Source organism: Mytilus trossulus, chromosome 10 (genome assembly GCF_036588685.1).
Source record: "Mytilus trossulus isolate FHL-02 chromosome 10, PNRI_Mtr1.1.1.hap1, whole genome shotgun sequence".
NCBI classification, from domain to species: Eukaryota; Metazoa; Mollusca; class Bivalvia; order Mytilida; family Mytilidae; genus Mytilus; species Mytilus trossulus.
This window is the reverse complement of record NC_086382.1, coordinates 40,256,189-40,275,419: the sequence shown is the minus strand read 5'-3', so window position 1 is coordinate 40,275,419 and position 19,231 is coordinate 40,256,189. Positions and strand designations below refer to the sequence as shown.

At 31.9% G+C, this 19,231-nt stretch overlaps 1 protein-coding gene and 1 long non-coding RNA gene across 2 annotated transcripts; one reads left to right on the top strand and one right to left on the bottom strand.

Moving 5' to 3' along the window:
• Positions 1 to 4,663: 4,663 nt before the first annotated feature.
• LOC134686238 (uncharacterized) lies at positions 4,664 to 9,098 on the top strand. The gene is made up of 4 exons (XR_010101569.1): positions 4,664 to 4,770; positions 5,548 to 5,619; positions 7,643 to 7,821; positions 9,033 to 9,098. It is a non-coding gene; the product is annotated as an uncharacterized LOC134686238 (long non-coding RNA).
• A 3,246-nt stretch (positions 9,099 to 12,344) lies between these two features.
• Positions 12,345 to 18,511, bottom strand: LOC134687347 (uncharacterized). The gene is made up of 4 exons (XM_063547565.1): positions 18,252 to 18,511; positions 17,192 to 17,412; positions 16,244 to 16,479; positions 12,345 to 14,928 (listed from the first exon to the last, which is right to left on the bottom strand). The coding sequence occupies exons 3-4, from the start codon at positions 16,416 to 16,418 to the stop codon at positions 13,049 to 13,051; spliced, it is 2,055 nt and encodes a 684-aa protein (XP_063403635.1). The 5' UTR covers positions 16,419 to 16,479; positions 17,192 to 17,412; positions 18,252 to 18,511; the 3' UTR covers positions 12,345 to 13,048.
• Between the last annotated feature and the right edge of the window lie 720 nt (positions 18,512 to 19,231).

The window sequence follows — 19,231 nt, the reverse complement described above, 5'->3', positions numbered from 1 at the left end:
TTGCATCTTCCTTTATCCATCCAAAGTCCTGGTCTTAAACATTTTCATGAGATCTCAACCGTTCTTTGATACCTCTAGCCAATGCAAATAAAAAACCCAAACGAACTGAAATACCGACAGTAAAACTCAGTTTAAAAGAAGTCCGTGTCCGATATCATAGGTAACAAATGAACCTAACAAAATGCCAATGATACATAAAATAACAAAGGACTACTAGCAGTTACTAACACGCCAGCTTCACACCTCAATTAAACTGATTGAAATATTATGTCTTAATCATATGAATATCAAGGACAATCCCTCCTGTTAGGGGTTGAGTATCATACCATCATAAAACATATGAGTAGAATATAACCCATTTTTGTATGAGCTATATATATATGTATATAGTTATCTCATTGGCTATCACATCGATCGCGATCAATCAGGCCACAATTGTTTGAACAAATGATGCCCCTTAACGGACCAATTTTAGAAAAAAAAGAATCATAATTGTTGCGTTTTTTTTCAAAATATTCCACTGAGGAATACATTTTCATTGACTTTTCCTAATTTGCTACGTAACATTTCAGTTTTATAATGTATACAAACAACATTCTGTAAAATTGTATAATGAAGTCGACAAAAAATAGACACTATAAGTGACCTCTTGTCCTCTCTTCTATTACTCAGAACGATACTATAACTTGATTTGAAACATTTGTACACACCAGTTACTCTTATGAATGTTAAATCATAATAATCATACTGTTTTATGTCGGGAGCTTGTTATTCAGTGGTTGCCGTTTATTGTTGTGGTTCATATCTGTTTATCGTTTTGTTATAGTCATTTTTTGCCTTTTAGGTCTTTTATAGTTTCCTGTTTAACGCTCCGTGATGAAGACCGTATTATAATCAATAATTGTTAACTTTTAAAAAACTATGGTTTTGATGGAGAGCTGTCTCATTGGCACTCATATTGCATCTTCTGATTTATACATGTACTCTGTTTTATCTTTATTTGATCACAACTTTATGGTGAATTTCTTAGACTAAACACATCGTCACATTACAAAAACGAGCAGTACATTTTGGGTCAAAACCGTACTTAATCACCGTCAAATATAGTCATCTTTGATATATAAAAAAGAAGGTGTACGTGTATTCAGTTTTAAGTCGATTTGACTAACTCTTCACTTTAACTCTGATATCTTTAGAGAAACCACTTAATCATTGAAGTTGATGACACTTGAACTTCATCATGAACTATAATAACCAAATTGTTTACCATAAACAGAGACGACCGGATGGACGGACGTTGACTTTTAAATATAACGACCATCTCTAACGTCGACGTAGCATAACAAAGTCGTGAATTGAGTAGCATATCAGTCTTGTGTCAATCCACATAAACAAAATCTTGAGATTTTCAGACAAAGTATAATGCATATTAAGTGCAAATAGTAGTTTTATATTTGTTACTAGAAAACAGGTAAAACCATATTATCAAAGTCTACATAAGTTCGATAGTGTCCTCGCTTTATTGTCAAGTCTGTTTCAAACCGTTCCAATAACTTCTGATATAAAGTGGAGGCTTCCAACGCATCTGTTGGTAAACCAAGTGTCAGACGAAATAAACGTAACTTTTTCAGTATTCAGGAGTTTATACAAATGCAGTGATGAGTATTTCCATGTAATCTAGCACCATTTCAAAAGAAAACCTTATGCACCTCTCCATTCTGTCACTTATAAAAAACGACATTGAAGACCCGTACCATATGTTAGGTTAAATAATTTAACGCACACTATATTATTTTGTGCGCACAATATATTTAATTTGTGCGCACTAAATGTTTAAGTTGTGTGCACAATATATTTAAGTTGTGCGCACAATATATTTAAATTGTGCGCACAATATATTATTTTGTGCGCACAATTTATTTAAGTTGTGCGCACAATATATTTAAATTGTGCGCACAATATATTATTTTGTGCGCACAATTTATTTAAGTTGTGCGCACAATATATATTTTTTTTCTTTGCATGTCCCTAGCGGGGCTCCGTACCTAGCAGGGCTCCGTAATAATAGACCAAATTAATACTGACGGGATCTTTTAAAGTACAGAGTCACGTAATAAGAACAAAAGAAATACAAAGAGTCGCATATACAAAACAAACCACAAAAAAATGAAAGCCAATACACACACATTGACGAGATGTATAAGTACCGAGCCACGTCAAACGGATATCACATAAAACATAAGTTACAGCATTGAAAGTAAAACTTCATTCAGATTCGCTGAATAAACTTTCTCAAATGACTTGATATAAAAAATTATTCACTTGGCTTAATCGAAATTCGGTTGTTAAAATTGTTAAAAATAAAGATTGAAGAAGCTTTTTGTATTTTGTTGTAAATTCTTCAATTAGACAAAATGCACGTTTATAGACGGAACCACTGTGAAAAAAAATCAGCACATGCCTCTGTATTATAGGGTACAAGGAAATTTAACGAATAAACTAAGTAAACTAAAAGTCTTTAGACGGAAATTTGCAAAAAAAGTTATCGCTTTTCTGTTATATTTATTGTTAAATTACCAGATCAGCATTGATGTTTTTTATCCATGATTACCCTCCTACCTTTTCCACCTCCCCCATCTAAAAAAATGAAGAAAGAAAATGAAAAAGTATAAGTATCGTAACAAAACATAAGAGGGCTGATAGATAACTCCCAAAATATCTAACTATAACATGAAATGTAGGGGAAAACAAGCAAAGAAAACACATCATCAAGAGGTTAGTAATACATGTATCATTCTAATGGCAACAGTAGTCTAAATCAGTACCTTTACAATACATTAATTGATATTTAGCTCTAAATGGCACATAGTCTTTCAAAATTGTGAATATCATTAACAGAATCAAGCATCTATTTAAACACATATGTAAACTGTCAGAGAAAAAAAAACCTAGTTACTTGAAATATACAACAGTATGTACCATTTGGTCTGCATGAGACAAGAGTTTTGATGTAAATATGGGTTCTACTTTGTGTTTGTTTATGTTATTTTTTGTACGAACACGTGAACTTAAAAGTCTTGTTATCATTCGATTGTTTATCAGTTCTTTGAATTGCAATAGGATGTCCTTCATTAACAACGTTTGTACGGTTCTATATCTTCTACAAGTTGTTTTCGATCGAGTAAACTACACCGTGCAAAGTAATTACCACTTAACGACACTGTCCACAAATTGAACTTTTTAGCATGATAATTGTCTCCGTAGACCACAAATAGGTTGGTGAATTAATGTTTGTGAAATAATTATATTATGTAATATGTAAAATATCTCTTTTATTTATAGAAAAATGCATGTTTATAGAAGGACATAAGGTGAAAAATGAAACACTGTACCCTGTATCATAAACAAAAATTATGTTTAATGTCAGATATAGGACACATTTCCCCATTAATCTCAAAACGCTTTTCAGAAATATATCGGTTAAGTTTTATGTAGCGTAAAACGACAAATAAAATCAGTATCACTCGAAAAATCTAAAAAAAAAATTAAAGATTCATGGAACAATAGAAATAAGATCAAATCAATACCCGATCCCCTAACAGAAGGAAAAAAGTTTTCAAGAAGACAAATAAAGTCGATAGAATAAAAAAGTATTTAATTATGCACAATATTTGAAAATTTAATAAAACGAGTCTAAATTGAGAACTACGTTCAAACCTATGATTGCGTTGGACAAAAACAAGAATTTTTTATACGTGTGCATGTTAAACACATTTTGTTGTAGAAGGATCTAAATACAGCACAAACAACATTTTCCAAAAGACCAAAAAAGTGAAAAAGTATCTTTACACCAAACGCATTTGATTAACAGGTCGAACTGATGTTCTTAAACCCTGCTGACTGACATTGGCGATTGCCAAATAAAATTGATCACGAGATGCAACAAAATGGATCTGAATATATAAGTTTAATACTAAACTGAAAACGATAAATTTGTTTCCAAGATGTTATGCCACAAACACAAGGTTTCAATTGTTTTTTGTACACCAGATCTAGAGTTCGACAATATATGTCTCTTCAGTGATATTAGGGATCGAAACGGTATTTGGAAGGCCATATAATTTACCCTCGATTTCAGATAGAATCTTGAATTTTAAGAGTCAATATAGGATGAACGGATCATATAAACCGGAGGGAAAATATGATACAAGCCCAAACGAAAAAATATATACGAGTCTAAATTGAAAACTACGGTCATTGATAATACAAATGTATGTGTGTGTATGTGTATGCATACACATAAGCAAGGGTATATAAGGGTGTTTAAACGTGTGTGTAGGTATATGTGACGAATATTTCCCCCTTATGACGATGTTTCAAAATTTTATCGGTGTTATCTGCAATGTAACGTAGCATATAAAATATGTCTCTCCAAAACAAAAGTTGGTTGAGTTTATCCAGTGCAAAAGTAAGCATTTTTTTTTGTAATTTAGTAATTATGTTGTTATGTCATAATATTGTGAAGTTGTTTAATAAATTTGTTTTAGAAAAAAGTGAATGTATATAGAAGGAAACATTGTGAAAAAATAAACAGGATACACAAAATTGATTATATTTTTTTTCTCGCCACCATTATATCATATGAGCATAAGATGAATGTAACAATTTATCGTGATGTAAAGGAGGACACTGTGTACTATAAATTCAGACGCAAAACTGTGTTCAGCAACTACATCTGACTTGTATACTTTCGACAAAAGAGCAAACAAGGTAATTATACTTTCATATGTTTACTGTTTATATTTTAGAAAGCCTTTGGCTGTTGTCTGCTCTATGGTCGGGTTGTTGTCGCTTTGACACATTCCCCATTCCCTTTCTCAATTTTATTTCCTTTGTTTAATCATCTGTTATATAAATGTGTTTTTTTTTAATTTGAAATAGTTGAAAGCTTTTATTACACTATTTAACTACAGTACTATTGGAAATAATGCAAATGGCAATAAGTAAATACAGTCTCAGGAATAAAAAGGGATGAAACTATTTGATGTATATTATAGCACGAATTCCGCACTCGCACTATTATTTTTTATGTTCAGTGAACCGTGAAAGTGGGATAAAAACTCTTAATTTGTTATTAAAAATGGAAAGATTATATCATAGGAAACATGTGTACTAAATTTCAAGTTAATTGGACTTTTAACTTCATCAAACACTACATTGACAAAACAAACTTTAACATGAAGCCGAACAGACGGACGAACGAACGGACGAACAGACCAGAAAACATTATGCAATGGACATAAAAAGTTCAGACGTATGGCAATCATGTAAATGAAACAACTGTACATTGAAGACCACAAGACAAAACTAACGGCTGATATTTACTATAAAAACAATAAACGAAAAAACATTTACGGTATATGGCAACCACCGAAAGCCTCTCGACGAAAAAATGTTGTAGGGTTTAACAGATGTGTTAACGCTCAAAACTCCACTGATAGTTGTGGTACACAGAAAATCCATGTACAATACTTTATTATTTTTTAGGAAACCATTTCAATATGAAGAAATTAGCTATTGTTGGAGCAATGTTTGTTTTACTTCTGATCTATTCATGTGGTGAGTAAACACATTTGTTTATTTTACATGCTTTATTTGTTATTTATGGAATGTCTGTAATATTTTTTCTGTCTATGAAGAAATAACATAAGAAATGTGGTGCACACTGAATAACGCGCGTAGCGGGTTATTTAACAGTGTGCACCACATGTTTAAAGTTATTTCGAGTTGACAGAAAATTATCACAGTTATTTCTTATAATGGAATTCTTAATTCCATTTTAATCTGTAGAAAACCCATGAAAAAACGTTGATGACGTCAAGATCATATGAATAAATTATGTTTCTGTGCTGATAACAAAATAACGTCAGCCAATCAGAAGACGCGTTACATTCAAAATTAAATTAACATTGTATCATCAAGTATCTTATTGTTTCATGACAAATCGTCATCAATAGATTATAGATTTCTATTAGACAAAATCTACAGGTCACAGTGAAAGGAAAACTACAAAGATTTATTTGATTTATGCAATGGGATAATGTACAGACAAAGGTTTAAATATGTTAACCAAGAGGGGATGAATCTGTGGGAAACTTTCATTTGGTTTGCAATCATAATTACTAAAAAAAATATTAAATGGTTATTATTATTCAGTTGAATATATATTTGGATCATAAAACATGCTGGTGTAGGTTTTATTTTAATTTTAAATAATGTCCTTTATCATCTTTATAATGGAAAGTTTGTTTGTAAATGAAAAACAGATAAAAAAGTCAAAAAGGTAGAAGTTAAATAGAAATCTAAACTAAATAGCTAAATGACAACAACAGATAATCATAGCAACATTCAACACAGAAGTCTAGCATGTTTTTGGATCAAGCACAAGAACATCATCGTTAAAGGATAGGGAACCAAGAGCTCCAAAAGGACTGACGAAAGATCAAACCTGTTATCTGGTCCTTAACAAGCAGAAAGCATATTGAAGAAGCATAAATTACAATTAGTCTCAAATCTATAAATAAACGTTACATTTGATTATTTTTGCTCATTAATCAACAGAGAGTGAAAGAGAAATGAGTGATGCATTACATCATCATTTTAGTAGGTTATAGGCTTGACATTAATACAAATTTTGAATTGATTTTGATGGTAAATTGAAAAACGTTTTCTATTTAATTGCAAAAGAAAGTATCATAATTCGAAATGCTTTACATAGAATAAATTAAGTGCAAACCAGATGACATGCTCTTATAAGAAATGTATGTGAAGACATAGTCATGAGTGAGCCTTCACGATTGAGATATCAAACTTGAACATATTTACGCACATCATTTAATCTAGTATGTTTACTTCATACGTGAAATTAAAACATTTGTTTTAGCAGCTTGAATGTTTTAATTTTTTTGGTTTCTTTTTATTGATAGGTAATTGACGTTTACTCCTATAATAGAATGAAAACTAAATGATATGATGAGTGAATTTTATTGAACACAATACGTAAACACACTGTTTTTTTTAAGAAAATAACAAATGCAAAGATGCCTTGCTGTTATTGCTATTCTTCCATCTCTACGTCAGTTTTAAAAAAAAATTGTTGCCAGAGAAATAACATGTTTAGTGTGCAAATTATCAAATATTTTTATATCTGTATGCTTATTTCACCTGTAACCACACACACAAACAAGACAATAACACTCAAAACCAAGGAGTAAACAAAGGCTTCAAAAATCAAAGGACATTTACATCAACGTGTTGTTCATAAATAATAAATAATGAACAACACAAACTCTTCTAAAAACCGGGAATGAAATCAGGTGCTCAGAAAGGGTTAGCATTTCCTGCACCGTATACAAATATTATGATCACAATCATATGTTTGCACATGTGTATAATGCATAATCTGTACATGTTGAAATCAAACCTTTGCATTCAACCATTTACAAATTATTAGAGGGGTGAAATTAATAAGATTCTATCTATAAGAAGTAAAAAAAAATCAATGTTCAATGTTGCTGTGACATATTTGACTTACTTGTAAGACGTCTTTTGTTGCTACAAATCTTTCAAATACACCTTTCAGTGAATGAAGTACAAGGGGCGGAACCCAAAAACAGTGTACGGGTTCTGAAGTGTTCTAAACACTGCAATACTGCCATTTACGAGAAGAAAGTGTAAAAAATGTTGTAAAGAGAATGGAAAGAAACACGGACGATGCTTTTCTGTCTTTTGTGTGTGTTGGAACTGGCCATAAGGTGTAGGGTGAGTATAACTAATAATTACCATGAGATGAGAATAACCAGCTATAACTAGACCAATGTCACCCCTTGGACTAAGTTAGATGTACATTTGTGAACTCCTTTAGAGCTTGTCTTAACAAAATATTTCTGAGATAAAGTTGGTTCATCTTCAGTCACTGCAAATGAAATATTCTTTAGTCTTTTTTTGTAGGGGTCTGTAATGCAGTGATTGTCTCTGATCTTTATCGTTTTCGTTCATTGCTTTTGTTTTTCGTTACGATGTATCTTATAGATTAGTATACATTGTTAATTATACTCATTATTGCTGGACGTGCGGTTAAATATACTTGTTTTCATCTGCTTATTCAGTCGTTGGTGGATAGTTAGTAATAATATCATACTAAATTTTATATTACATCTTGAAGAACTTTGTACTTACCATTTATGTAATTTGCAGTAATTGAGTGCATTAAGGACTTGGTTTTGTTTAATTTTTGCCTTAATTTTACGGATTCTTTTTACAACTGAACTGGCAAATTTCCACATTTAACGATTTAAGATCGAACCACAACGTGCATGACGTGATCCAATCAAAATTGCATTGTTCGTCTATGATTAAACAGTCCTGATTATTTCATTTACCATTGGTTGTTCACAATGATTAGTATGCATATATATTTACCATACAAAAAAAGTAAAATAATGAAAGTTCCAAAAATTCTGAACTCCGAGGAAATTCAAACGGAAAGTTCCTAATCAAATGTTAAAATCAAAAGCTCAAACACATCAATCGAATGGATAACAACTGTCATATTCCTGACTTGAATGGTACAACAAATTTAGAAAAAATGACATGGTGGATTAAACCTGGTGTTCAAGCATGCTTAACCTCTTACTTGTATGAAGTACAGTCGCATCAAATTCCATTATATTAATAACAATGTGTGAACAAAACAGACATAATAGTTAAAATAATGATACAGCAGTCAGCATTTCATTGATTCCCATTCTCTATTGTACCACCAACTTCCTCCCTAATTCCCAAATTACATCATACAAAAAAATCAAAAAATATCTAGATCTTTTCTATTCATAGTTCATCCTAAATACCATTATATGAATGTTAAACACTTTATAATTAAGCTAGTGATTATCTACTTTATTTAGGGATTCATGTGATTGTCTATTTTATTTGTAGAAAGCATAAATAATATAACTATTTTCTTTTTTTAGAACAATGAGCCCTAAGAAAACTGCTTTCTGTTAACAGTTGGATTAATAAAGAAAATTATGAGACAAGATGTCTTGTGTTTTTCCTAACAATATACTTAAGATATCCCTTTACGCTTGGTGTTAGAACATAATGAGATTAGCTCAGTACGTTAAGTCATATTTTACCCAAGGCGTCGATCATAATTGTAGTATACATGTAATTATGAAAAAAAAAGATTTCCAAAGGTTCAAATGTCTGGTTGCTCGGAAAGGTTCATTTATTGTAATGATTATCTAAATGTTTTAATAATTTATTAAGAAACATAGAAATGACTAAAAACTTGAGAAAAAAAAATACTCAAATAATACCACAAAAAACTGGTGCAAAACGGACAAAATATTTAGCAATTCCTTTGGAAAGGATAGGGATCGGGGTTGACCAGTTATAGTAAAAGTTGATTATACAAAACGTTAAACTTCTTCAAAAACTTTGCTGAAAATGAATAATTTCAAAGTCAAGAAATATGACTGGTCAAATAATTTCATAATAACAGGTGCACATGCAACATTAACACCTGTGTCATTTTTCTGCAAAATTTTAGTTAAATGAGTTGAAGACTAGAGGAGGCATTGTTTGTTTTTTTTGTCATGGGTAAGCATCATGCGTGCTGCTTATATTCGGTGTTTTAAGTCTCATTTTAATGTCACAATTGCAGCAAAATGGGCGTGAGAAGCCTTCGACAATTGGAATATATATTCAATAACTGTTACCAAATCATGATGGCGCCAATATAAAACTTTCTTAGTGAAGACTGAAACGTTACTATTGTGATTTATTATTTTGATAAGTAAACTTATTTAGAATTAGCTATACTTTTTTAATAAAAAAAAATCGTGAAAAGAAATGTACGTTCTTGAATATCAAATCAGAAAGTCGTCCTACACAAACGGTACTTGCTGTTTGTAAAAACTTTAAAAAAAAAGTTGTTGACTGATGAGTGTAAGAAACCTTTCAACACGATTGTTCTGAGAGTACCGTTGGTATAAAATCATGATTAGTTTGCTTCTTGCATTAAAGCAAAACAGTAGTTCTATATAACTAACAAAGGTAATAAAAAAAATCAGTCTAATTTTGAAACTTAACATATATAAACTTTTCTGTATTCAATAAACCAACTTTAAACGTGTTATGTATTTATGACTAAGAGAAGGACTACGATGTAGAGAACACATGGAAAATCGGCCTTTTAAGTTTTCTTTTTCAAGACAAAGTTGGTTAGTTAGAGGTATTAGAAAAGCAATTTTGATGAGAAAACCAATCACGTATAAACAAATAATTAAACATTAAACACCATTACAAAATAAAATACGAAAATTCAGGTATAATCAGAATATAAGAAGCGAAGGATACAAAGGGGCGACATTTAGAAGAAAAAAAACATTGAAAATAAACTGACAACACCATGGCTAAGAAAGGAGAAAAACACAGACAATTGATTAACAATACACAAACAAATCACAAAACGCAACACAAACCCGACGCAAACATTGGGATGATTATAGGTTCCCAAGGCCCGGAAGAATGAGCAGATCCTGCTCCACATGTTGCACAATTAATCTATTATACAACACAAAGAGATAATACAAAGGAAGCATTCGGAAATCATAATTATTTAAAAAAAAAAAAAAGATGATCTCATAACCTCAAATAAAAACGCCGACAGGACAATTTCAATAACAAACGCATTTTGGTTCCTGTGGAAATTTCAAAAATCAGAGCTAATGTGCAATACAATTCGTGTGTTGACCCCAGGATTAAAACATATATAGACTCCATAGTGTGTTCGAAGGATCATGAACATTGTGTAATGAATGTAGTATGGGCTGTTTTCTGTATGATTTTCCTTATTTGTATATCCATACCAGACAGTTTTCAAGCAATTATTGTTATTTTTTTCCAAAATATTTGGTGCACGAACTTGGTGGTTGAATTTTACGACGAAATTGAGCCGAAAGACACTAAAAAAAAAATTCCATTTGCTGATTAATGTCAATAGCTTCAGAAAATGTCCACTGAAAGCCTAGTTTGAACAAAATGTTGAGGAAATATGTGACATTTTCATGCGCCTTTATGTAATATTATACTAATGCAGGATGTTGCCCTGAGTACACAAAAAAGAAACTATATTTCACCATTTTGACTTTTCAAAATCACATTTATGAAAGATAATGATTACACACATATAGTGTAACATACAGACACAAACAGTTAGGTCAATGTATAAGAAACTTAGAAAGCCAGGAATGACAGATGAGTAAACATGTTGTGGTTCAATTTTAATGTTATTTTCTTTAAACTGTGGACAGTTTAACTAATGTCATAATCGATAGAAAAAAGTGTTTGTGGTTACGACCAGTTCAAAATATCCGTAGTCATGTTTGGCACTGAAATTCGAAAGGTCAACAAGGTTTGATGTTGTCCGTAAAACCGTCTGAGGGATACTTTTAAATTAACAACTTAAAAACCCCTTGAAGCAATGGCTTTATGGTAAAATGTAACCTTTTAATAAAGAAATTACGATAGAAATGGCAAGCCTGGAAATATTACATTATATAATTACCTGGGATATATATATATTCCGTGTGCAGGAGCTGCTGGAAAACATTGAAAGTTTATAATTATAAAATAGAAATTATCTGTTTTGTCGTAAAGTTAACGCTATGACCTTTAATTGTTAATTGCAAGATGTTATTTAAGACAACCTTAATGCCTGTCCCAAGTCAGAAGCCTGTAATTCAATGGTTGTCGTTATTTGATGTGATACATATTTGTTTTTCGTAAATATATTGTACATGAATTAGGTCGTTAGTTTTCTCGTTTGAATTGTTTTACATTTTGTAATTCAGGGACTTTTTGTAACTGACTATGCGGTATGGCCTTTGCTCATTGTTTAAGCATTTTCATAGATAGCCATTCTGGAAACAATTAAATAATTATGAAAACATTAAAATAACAAAAATAATGAACTCCTAGGAAAATTCAAAAATAAAAAAAGTCGATAATCAAATGGCAAAATCAAATGCTCAAACACATGAAACGAATGGACAACAACTGTCATATTCCTGACTTAGTACCGGCATTTTTTAATGTAGAAACAACATATGATTTTAGTTGGTATTTTGAAAATTGAAACAACTCTTTGTTCCCGTTGTTCAGAAACAACTCGTTGAAAACAAATCGGACATCAGTTTAATTTTCTAAATGTCAATAATTAAACATTTTTTCAAGAATCATAATTATAGAGATGGTGACACCAAAAGGGACTAAAAGTAAAGGAAAATTTGAACAAGGAAATCATATATAGCTTTAGACGAAGGGGATTCCTATTTTTGATTCCCTCCGGCCCCTGTATAGTATTCCAAATAAAAACAAGAGACAGTTCAAAAATACTTAGCTATTGTTTAAGTTATATACCCCTAGAATAAATATATAACATCCATCCTACTAGTTACATTAACGGTGCAATCTTTACTGCACCGGATGTGCATTTTGTCATAAACGTCACTTAAGTAATTGACGAGCCCAAGACACTTGATTGTGTTTGTTTATATATCATAAAGCTTTCAAGAATTTACAGTATGAATAATAATAACATTTACACCTGCATATACTTATATTTGGAATTCAACTGTAAAAAAAGTACTATGCAATTTGAAAACAAATCATATGTAACATACCAAGAGTGTATTTTAACGATGTTGGAATTTCGCTATGGGACGTTTAAGATACGAGTGGCTTGTTATCGTCAAATAACAACGCTCTGTGTCAAACGATAATTATTTTTCTTAAACAACATACATTGTAGCTGAAGCTAGGCAAATAACAGTAGCAGAGCTATGTATATATAAAAAATATTTGGCATTATTGTTAATGAGACAACTGTCCACAGGAGACCAAATGACTTAACATCAATAGGTTACCGCAAGACCTTTAACAATGAGCAAATCATATGTTCTTAACAGAATATCCGCTGTATTTAAATGACCAGATTCATATGTCCTCGTAAATATTCAGCAATATCTTCATGGCCGTTCCACTCCGCAACACTGATATCATGCTCTTTTACTTTCGCCTCCGCTTTCAATAATAGTTTAACAATATTCATATGTCCTTTCATTGAAGCATAGTATAACGGTTCACGTGTATTTATGTCACCATTATTGCTGACAGGAAAATTGTGTTTCAGTAAAATCTTGACAATTTCGTCATGTCCATGTTCACAAGCAATAAGTAAAGGCCCGTTACTATAGAATGTTTCTTTATTCAGAAGAAGTATCACTATTTCACTGTGGCCGTTTTGACATGCATTTTGAAGGGCAGTGGAAAGATCTGAGTAGATACCATGTGAAAGTAATAACTCGACAATGTTACTGTATCCATTTCTGCAAGCAACGTCAATTGCAAATGTTGGATATCTACTAAAATAGTCCATTCCTGTGGATGATTCAATCAAAATCTTAACGATATTAATATGTCCCATTGAACATGCTGCAGATAATGGTGATTCTATTCGATAAATTAATGAAGGTCTAGATTGCTCTTTCCATTTTTCAACTATGAATAAGACGAAGTCATCATAACCCAAATTGGACGATAAGAAAAGTGGTGTTTTGAAATATTCTACGCAGAATTCAGTCAGATGAATTCTGAGATATTCTATGAAGGCATTTCTAAACCCTGGATTTCTATTTTGTATGTGTACAAAAACGTTTTTATTTTGACGCGAAATTTCTTTTAAAAGTCTTTTAAAGAGTTGTTCATTATAAGTCTGATTTAAAATGATAACAGCACTGGGGCTACTGTCCTCACATTTATAGGATTCTAGTCTTATTCGGTCTTCAATAAATGAATATTTAGCGTGTTTTAATATGCTTCGTATAAAGTTCGTGCCGATATTCGATACAACATTTTCGTGTATTTTGTCATGTATAAACAACCATTTGTTTCCTTCTCTTTTAACATATGTGTCTTCTATCGATTCAAATCCCGCCTGTAATAGCTTCCGACTTTTCGGTGTTGATTTAAAACCTGACTCTGCTATGACGCTCTGTAAAATAGTATAGCCCTCGGAATTTGTATATTCATCCTTCAATGTTGTTATATGGAGTTCTCCTGCAACTAATAAGAGAGCGAAACAGATATATGATAAGTTCTCTGATTCTCTCATTTCATTAATTTTATCTGTTAAAACTTTGTCAGGATTTAAGAAAAAATCTTCTATACTGTTACAAAATTGTTTTCTATATAACGTGCAAAGTAATGGTAGCTGTTTTGTACTTAGTAAAAAATTGTTATTCTGATAACCATTGACCTCATCATTGTCAGGGATATATAAGTCGAAGATCTTTTGACGTTCTTCTCTTGATAATGACATTTCCGGTGAGTGCAAATCACACTCTACAATAGATGGAAGATAGTGCTTTATGTTGCTTACATTGATTGTATTTGGTCTACACGTAATTAAAAACTTGCACCTTATGTTAGTTGCTGCTATACGTTTCATTCTATCAAACATCAAATTCAATTCAAACTGGTCCTGATCTGAGATCGAAAATTTTCCAAAATAATCGTCATAAAGATATAAAATTTTGGGGCAGGTTGTTTCATAATTATTCATTGCAGGAAAATCACTACAGAACGATGGCCATTCGGAAACGACAAAATATCCATGACTTTCTGACATGCGCAAGGCTATAAATTGAGCCACACTTGATTTACCAGATCCGGACACTCCAGAAATTGCAACAAATCTGTTATGTAGGATTGTCTCAAAGGTATTAAGTGCTGCTTTCGATTCAATGAACTTTTGACTGTGAAGTTGTTTCCTCCAATTTCGTTTAATTTCAATGTTTTTCTCTGCAAAAAAAAAGTTTTTCATTTTAATAAATTGTTACACAATATGATCTTGTAAAAGAAAGGGGGGCGAAAGATACCAAAGGGACAGTCAAACTCATAAATCTAAAACAAACTGACAACGCCATGGCTAAAAATGAAAAAGACAAACAGAAAAACAATAGTACACATGACAGAACATAGAAAACTAAAGAATAAACAACACGAACCCCATCAAAAACTAGGGGTGATCTCAGGTGCTCCGGAAGGGTAAGCAGATCCTGCTCCACATGCGGCACCCGTCGTGTTGCTTATGTGATTACAAATCCGGTAAATAGTCTAATTCGGTAGGTCAAATTCATGAAAGGGAAGGGGATTGTAGTTACGACGTAAGGAACATATCCGATATCATTTGTGAAACGGTTTTTATTCCATAACTCGTGATGGCGTCCGTAAAATTTACGAAGGGATGATTTCAACTTCACCATTTGGAACTCTTGGTTTAATAGCTTCCTTGTGAGCAGTAACCCTTTTATCAAGAAAATCATGATAGGAAATGCAAGCACGGGAATATCGTATCAATTGGGAGATATACCCCGTTTGCGGGTGCTGCTGGAATGTTGCTACTTAGAAATGGAAATTTCACAATTGGAAAGCTGAAATCATCTCTTTTGTCGTAAAGTTTTGTCTTCAACCGACACTCATTGTCAATTTCTAGATGTAAGTCAAGATATGAAGCCGACTTAACTGTATCTGTAGTATCCTTTATCTCCAATTCGATGGGATAGATGCGTTCCACATAGTCACCAAATTTTGAATTGTTTAGTGAAAGAACGTCATCTATATAGCGGAAAATAGAGTTAAAGGATATTGCTAACTTCTTATCTTTCTCCCTAAGAAGTTCCTGCAAGTAAATTGATGTTGATAAATGCATTTGCTTATAAAAAAATATTTAAATGTATATGTACTACCAGATGAAAGTCTGATAATCACAAAATTTGATCAATATCTACTTTGACCATTGCTTTGGACTGCCACGAATTTACAGGGAGATGAGAGTTATTTGTCCATGTTGCAGGCTAACCATACAAACAGTTGGTTTTGACAGCAAAAGGAGAATCGTTTCTGTGGTTTTACGTTTTTCATGATGTAGCTTTGTGTCATAAGTAAATCAGTTTCAGTTAGTGCGTTCCTTGATGTAAGTACTGTGTTATTTTACATAAGGATCAAAGGATTGTGCAATACTAAGAGTTATATATAATTTTAAAAAGTAGCCACATTCGATGAATTCATCATGATCATTATAATGTTTGATATCCTATGATACAATTACACTTACCAATGTCATATTTATGCATGTTTAACTCCTGCAATTGAGCTCTTTCCTCTTCTTCCGCTCTTAATAAATCTTTTTCCCATCTGTGTTTTTCTTTTAATCTTTGTATCTCCTTCCTATTACTTTGCATCTCGCTGAAAATCTCACAAATATAATTTCTTTCATCTAAACTCTCCATTTTTTTTACTCACTTCGTGGCATTCTCTTAACAAATTTGTTCCACCTAAACGTCTAATGGCCTGTAATACAAAGGCAAATATTTTCTTGAATAATTTTGTAAATCACTTTAAACGGTCTCTCTCTAGTTTTATATAGTAGTATATTCGTATGGTATTTAGTTTAACTGATCGTAATATTTGACTAAGCATTAGTTCGCATTCCATGCAGAAGACTCTTACTCTGTCGACACAGCCCTGCCTACATGTATTTAGCAGTTCATGCGATTCAAACAGTTTCTGTTCATTATCTTGATGTGTTACTTTCTAACCTATTGATGATATCTTAAGAAAATTAAGATTCGGTGTAATTTAAAAGGAAGGCTTGAGAATCAAACATTGTATCAGATTATGTCTAATAATCTGGCACAATTACTTGTCGATGTGTAGGGTTTTTATTGGTTCTATATTAATTTTGTCACTAAAGGGAAATGTTGGTAAAATCGTATGGAACGCGAATATAACTCGAAAGTTTATTTTATACAATCTCAAATCCGTCCCATCTTTGTTTTTACATTTACATAAAAAGGGCGTTTAAAATATCCGATATTGTTCCTGGATACTCAAAAATCCGAATAAGGAACGATATATAGCTCGGTCTTTAAGATGATGAACTTAATATGTTTCTATGATATTACAACCATATTTTTTTTTTAATAAAGAGAGTCTGAAAGCATAATAAAAAGCAAACAATGTACAATATTTTCGACAAATATTAGTAAATACATAATGTTACCTCAGTCAGATCGGTCCAAATTAAATTGAAAGATTCTACAGATAAGATACTTTCATTAAGGTGAGCAAAATCGTTTCTATAATGCTTAATTCTGCTGAGATCAGCTGCAACACTTGTATCTTCCGGATCCGGAGTCTTTTCATAAACACAAATATCTGTAAAGTTCTTCAACATACAAAGCATTAACGAAACATCAAACTGTGTTGATGAAGGTACCTGGCCTACAATTTTAAGAAAATCTGGCTTAATCATTGTTAATTATACATCCCTGGCTTTTTTCGGAAAATACTCGTCACAAGTTAGAAATATGGCAGCTGTGTTTCACTTGTTCGTTGATTGGTCATGTTGATAGCGTAGGGTTTGGTTAGTTTTTCATGGATTTCTCCGTTTTGAATTCGTCTTGGAGTTCAGTATTTCATACTCGGAGTATGAACGTTCCAGATGACGGAACATTCCAGAAACGCGCAAAAAATCTAGAAAAAAGTGTTATTTTTAAATTTTACTCAAACGTTAACGAAATATCTCTCATTTTTAAGTGAAGTCTACCAAAAAAAAAAACATACTGTAAACCAACTAATTTTTGCGAGCAATTTATTTTCGCTACTTTCACGAGTAGACATATAACGCGAATATAGATCGTCACGAATATTCAAGACCTTTCCTTATCACACTACATCAAGTAAAAAGAAAATCGCAAAATTTAAAAGTTGCAACGAGGACTAGAAAGGGTGAAACGTGAAATGTAGATCCGCGAAATTAAGTTTGATTACAGTATGAGTGTGTTTTGTTCTTCTCAAGTTTTACTTATAAGCAATATTGTGATACTATAAATTCAAACAAGATACGTCAGAACACAAAAAAAATCTCACCCATATGGACAATGGTATAGATAATTCAGGACCACGTCGATCTTATTTTATCATTGTCGCCTGCAAACAGCAACAGAGTTTTCCGACATAAACAGAAACATATTGTGAAAAAGGTACACATAATTGTTCATCGCTAACAAATGAACAATAAACCATTCGAGATAAAACGTAATGTTTAAAAAAAATCATACCCTTTTTTGGATCAAGAAGATCGATTTGTGGTTGTTTTAAAACTCCCTTTTTTCTCAGCTGATAGATCGTTGGGAGTTCTTTTCTGATAAATTGTTTCAAGCATGAAGGATGAAATTCTTTGTCGAATACTTTACGCACAGCAAATGGCGAAATTCCTGTCAAAATGACCTGAATGATAATGTAGTTTTTTTCTTCATCTGAAATTGCTGTCATTGCAACTACACTTTCAACAGAGCTTCAAATCTGTGGAATATGCGTTTTTATTCTAAAATGAAATTCAAAATGGACAAAAAAAATATGTCAATTGGAATACCTTTTCGTCAAATTACGTCTGACCTGAAGATAATATCGGAGAAATATGATTTTCCGACTTAATGTACAAAACAATTCTTCTTTCGTTTTACAGATTCGTAAAAGATGTTTTATCATAGGTTTTCATAACTGCTATTATCAAATTAGAAAACTCAAAGTAGTGGCACAAATGACCATACAAAAGAGGAGAACGACATCAAAGTGATATTAAAACTCATTACTGAAAAAACAAACAGATAATGCATATAATTTTATTATCTTAGCTATATTCGGCACAACTTTTTGGAATTGTGGGTCGTTACACTACTTGGTCGATGCCAGTGCCTGCTGGTGGACGTTTTGTCCCCGAGGGTATCACAATCTCAGCAGTCAGCACTTCCGTGTTGACATGAATATCAATTATATGGTTATTTTTATAGATTTTCAATTTTCAAACATCATGAATTATTCCAAATACTAAGGATGGTGTTTTTTTTATTTATCTCAAATAGATTTTAACTCAAATATATTAATAGCAGACTTCTACTTTGAGATGACCTCTTTGTAAGTTATATGCATGTTTGTCAACTGATATACAAATCAATATGAAATATATGTTTTGCAAAGATTAAGGAATAAAAGATGTCACAGGTTTTTTCTCAGACATGTTTAGTTGCATATAATCAAT

Bases quoted from the DNA above. Each gene is read 5' to 3' on its own strand.
- LOC134687347 (XM_063547565.1), bottom strand. From the start codon at position 16,418: ATGGAGAGTTTAGATGAAAGAAATTATATTTGTGAGATTTTCAGCGAG. The intron at 14,929-16,243 runs GTAAGTGTAATT...TTTTTTTTGCAG, and splicing joins CATGCATAAATATGACATTG to AGAAAAACATTGAAATTAAA.